Source organism: Buceros rhinoceros, unplaced genomic scaffold, assembly GCF_000710305.1.
Source record: "Buceros rhinoceros silvestris isolate BGI_N320 unplaced genomic scaffold, ASM71030v1 scaffold15364, whole genome shotgun sequence".
Taxonomy (NCBI): Eukaryota; Metazoa; Chordata; class Aves; order Bucerotiformes; family Bucerotidae; genus Buceros; species Buceros rhinoceros.
The window spans coordinates 5,863-9,200 of record NW_010408916.1 but is presented as its reverse complement, the minus strand read 5'-3'; the positions used below and the strand labels follow the sequence as shown (position 1 = coordinate 9,200).

The following is a 3,338-nucleotide window of genomic DNA, read 5'->3' as shown; positions in this document are numbered from 1 at the left end:
GCCCCCCAGGCCATGTTGGGGGCTATGCAGCAGCGGCGGCTGCTGGTTATGGCCTCGGGAGCGCCCTGGCTGCAGCCAGCGGACACTCTGCCTGGATCTCCAAACAGCATGGAGTCTCCTTGTCCACTGCCACCTCATCGGTGGTGGACTCCAAGGCCCAGGTGAAAACGGAGGGGTCCGCCCCTGGAGGTCATTACACTGACCAGCCCTCCACCTCCCAGATAGCTTACACATCCCTGAGTCTGCCCCACTACGGTTCGGCCTTCCCCTCCATCTCCAGGCCACAATTTGACTACCCAGACCACCAGCCCTCAGGACCCTACTACAGCCATTCCACCCAAGCCTCTGGCCTCTACTCTGCCTTCTCCTACATGGGACCATCCCAACGTCCCCTTTACACTGCCATCTCTGACCCTGCACCCTCCGTGCCACAGTCCCATAGCCCCACACATTGGGAACAGCCTGTGTATACAACTCTCTCCAGGCCGTAGGGAATGGGGAATGGTGACCGAAGCAGCGACGGAAAGGCTCCGAAGAATCAGCACAGGCAGAAGAGCCTCCGAACTCCGAGGTCACTCAGTGCCATCCAGCCACCAGAACTCACTGAGTATACAGAAGTGCCTTTCTTGACCCTGGCAATCGCTGGCTCACCCGCCTAGAGGAAGGTTTTTCGTCCTTTCACCCTTTACCAATTTCACGCAGGCCATGCGACTGGCTTGCGACACCTTATTGGCCTTCCAGATGAGGAGGATTCTAAACATGGAGTGACTGGTCTGTGGTGGGTTTCGTTGTGCGTACCCTGGACTGTACGATGAGAGAGACTGTTCTTTCCTTCCCCTCCCCAAACTGCTCCAGGGAGTTAGCAAGCGTTTCCAAGAGGCCACAATGGCCAACACTTTGTCACCTGCTGCAGGTGAAAGGTGGTTGCTCACACGTGGTGAACTTTTTACGGGAGGAGTAGTAGGGAGGACGGCACAGCCGGCTTCCTTGCGATCAGCATCGTGCAGCAGTCCTGCCTGAGATTCACACATGCATGAATCTTGAACCCCGTTGGAAGACCAACCTGCGCTTGCTTCCCTGCTGATTTCCACAGCTGCATCCTAGCTTTTATCCCCACCTCCTCTCTCCACCCCGTCTCTGTTTAATCCCACGCTCTTTCCTGTACGGAGATGTTAAGGTTTGCCTGCACGTTGCTGCGTAGGACTCAGGAACTGTACTGTTGGTTTTAGTGTTACTCATATCACAGCCTGCGTGAGCATGCACATTCATGTACGGAGGTGCAGGAGAGGTGGGGAAGGACCAGTGAATCACTAAGGTGCTGTGGGTGAATCCTCCTGTCTTACAGTTACTCTATATTGTTCATTTATGACTGGCATTTCTGGTATCTCAGTCTCTAGAAAACTCTTCAGTAAAATAACCTCTGAGCGAACTTGGTCCTTGCTCTTCCATGTCTGACTGTGCCTGCCTGAAATGAAGAGGCACCAAGAAAGCTACCATGCACTTGCCATCACCCTGAGTTGATTCCAGTACTCTCTTGAAGCCCCACTCCAAAGTCAGGCTGATGGGGTGTGCATCCCCACGCCTTTGTTCATCACGTCTTCCAGTCAGTCAACCTCCCTCCTACCTACGCTGAAGATGGAGAGATACTCCTGTGGCTTTAAGCAAGGTAGATATGCACCCGATCTTGGATGAGTGTAAAGAAAAGAAGCCTATTTAGGTGCAAAGGAATTAGTTTTGCCCTTTGGGTTTCAAACTGGAAGCAACCAGCTCTTGCAGTCAGATCAACCTCCTTTTTTCAGCCCAACACCTAAGGACAGGCTGCTTACTTCTCCTTTGTCATCTCCAGGACTGGGGTGGTTTGTCATGCCAGGGAGAGAACTGTCTCAAAAGCTGCTGCCAGAAAAGATGACTCCTGGCAAGTGATAGCAGAGACATGTTGTGGGACCTTCCAAAGGATAATCCAGTCTAGGAACATAAAATACTTTGACCAAACATGGACTGTGATCGGTGCCGCTGTATCTCTCTGCTGATGTGACTGTCAGATGCCCTTTCAGCCTCCCTTAGCTATGGATGACTTATCCTCGTGGTGTCTGAAAAGATCACGTAGAATGTTTGCTCCTTGTACGCATGTAACCTCTTCCAGCCCTGACCCCTTATTTATGCAAGTAGCACCTTCCTCCTCCAGCTCCCTTTCCCCAGTCTCTATGCTGTCCTAGCACCATTAACTCTGCATTAAACATATGGAATAATAAACTTAAAAGTTTCATTTTCACGTGTCTGGGTTTTTATGACCTTTTTCCTGCAAGTCTCTGTTTTTTCCCCCAGTGACAGGCCACACACCACCACATGGATCCTGTGCACAGCCTTCCACTGCCTGCCATGAAGAGGACACAGGCAGAACTGACTGGCTTACCAGACTCCTTCAGGGGAGATGAAACTCCTCTTCTGTTCACACACCAGCTCCAGTCACTTCTTCACTGAGAAATGAAGTAACACCAATTTCTGTTCTTCAGCAAGGATTCAGCACATGCAGTTAAGAAGAGCACTGTTTTGCATGTGTTTCACCCAAGAATTTCTTAGTGTGATTGTTAATTCTCTCCAGAATAGGAACACGGGGTTTCTCATCTTGGTTCCTCATCACCAGGTGGCAGGTGATGTACCTGAAAAAAACCCAACTTCCCCACATGTGTATTTTGGAAGCAACCATTAGTTTCTCTGTAGAAACTCAACCCCTGGGCCTCTTGCCTTCCACTAGCAAGAACCTAAATGCAAATGCTCACACACAGCGAGTATATTCAAGAATAGATGTGCACCCCGTCTTACCTGTTGAAGAAGACATCCTGGGTGTTGTCAGGTCCCAGGAGGCTACCTGGGTGTTTGGAAAGAAAAGGTACAGCAGATACTGATCTGCTTAAGAACACCTCTCAAGGCCAATGGTAGCAAGGTAGGATCCCGACTGACACAGAGACTCCACAACAATTACAAATGGATTCCAAAGAGTTTCACTGCTGACACGTGATCAATCCAGTCAGTTTGTGGTCACTAAAAGCTTTAAGGGTGAGTAGAGTAAGTGGGATGTCTAGGAAGCGTGGAACACATTCAAAATTTTTTCACACTCGCAGCCCTATTTGGATGAAGTCCTGTATAGGGCCAAGAGCATCATCAGCAGAATAGCTCAATGAATCCAACAATGGTGATGCCAGCTAAAGAGCTCCATGCAAAATAGGGCTGTGGCCATTCGCTGGAGAGGAGAAATCTACACCCCAAACTACAGGCTGCAGGAGGAGTCCAGAAAGGAACTACTGCACTGCTGGGCAGGTCAGGAGCATGTGTAGGGA

At 50.3% G+C, this 3,338-nt stretch overlaps 1 protein-coding gene across 1 annotated transcript in view; it reads left to right on the top strand.

Moving 5' to 3' along the window:
* Window positions 1-491, top strand: part of SOX10 (SRY (sex determining region Y)-box 10) — a 7,462-nt gene extending 6,971 nt beyond the window's left edge. The window contains exon 4 of the mRNA XM_010135050.1: window positions 31-491. Coding sequence (XP_010133352.1) covers window positions 31-491 — 461 coding nt within the window. The remainder of the gene's footprint in view (window positions 1-30) is intronic.
* The last annotated feature ends 2,847 nt before the right edge of the window (window positions 492-3,338 follow it).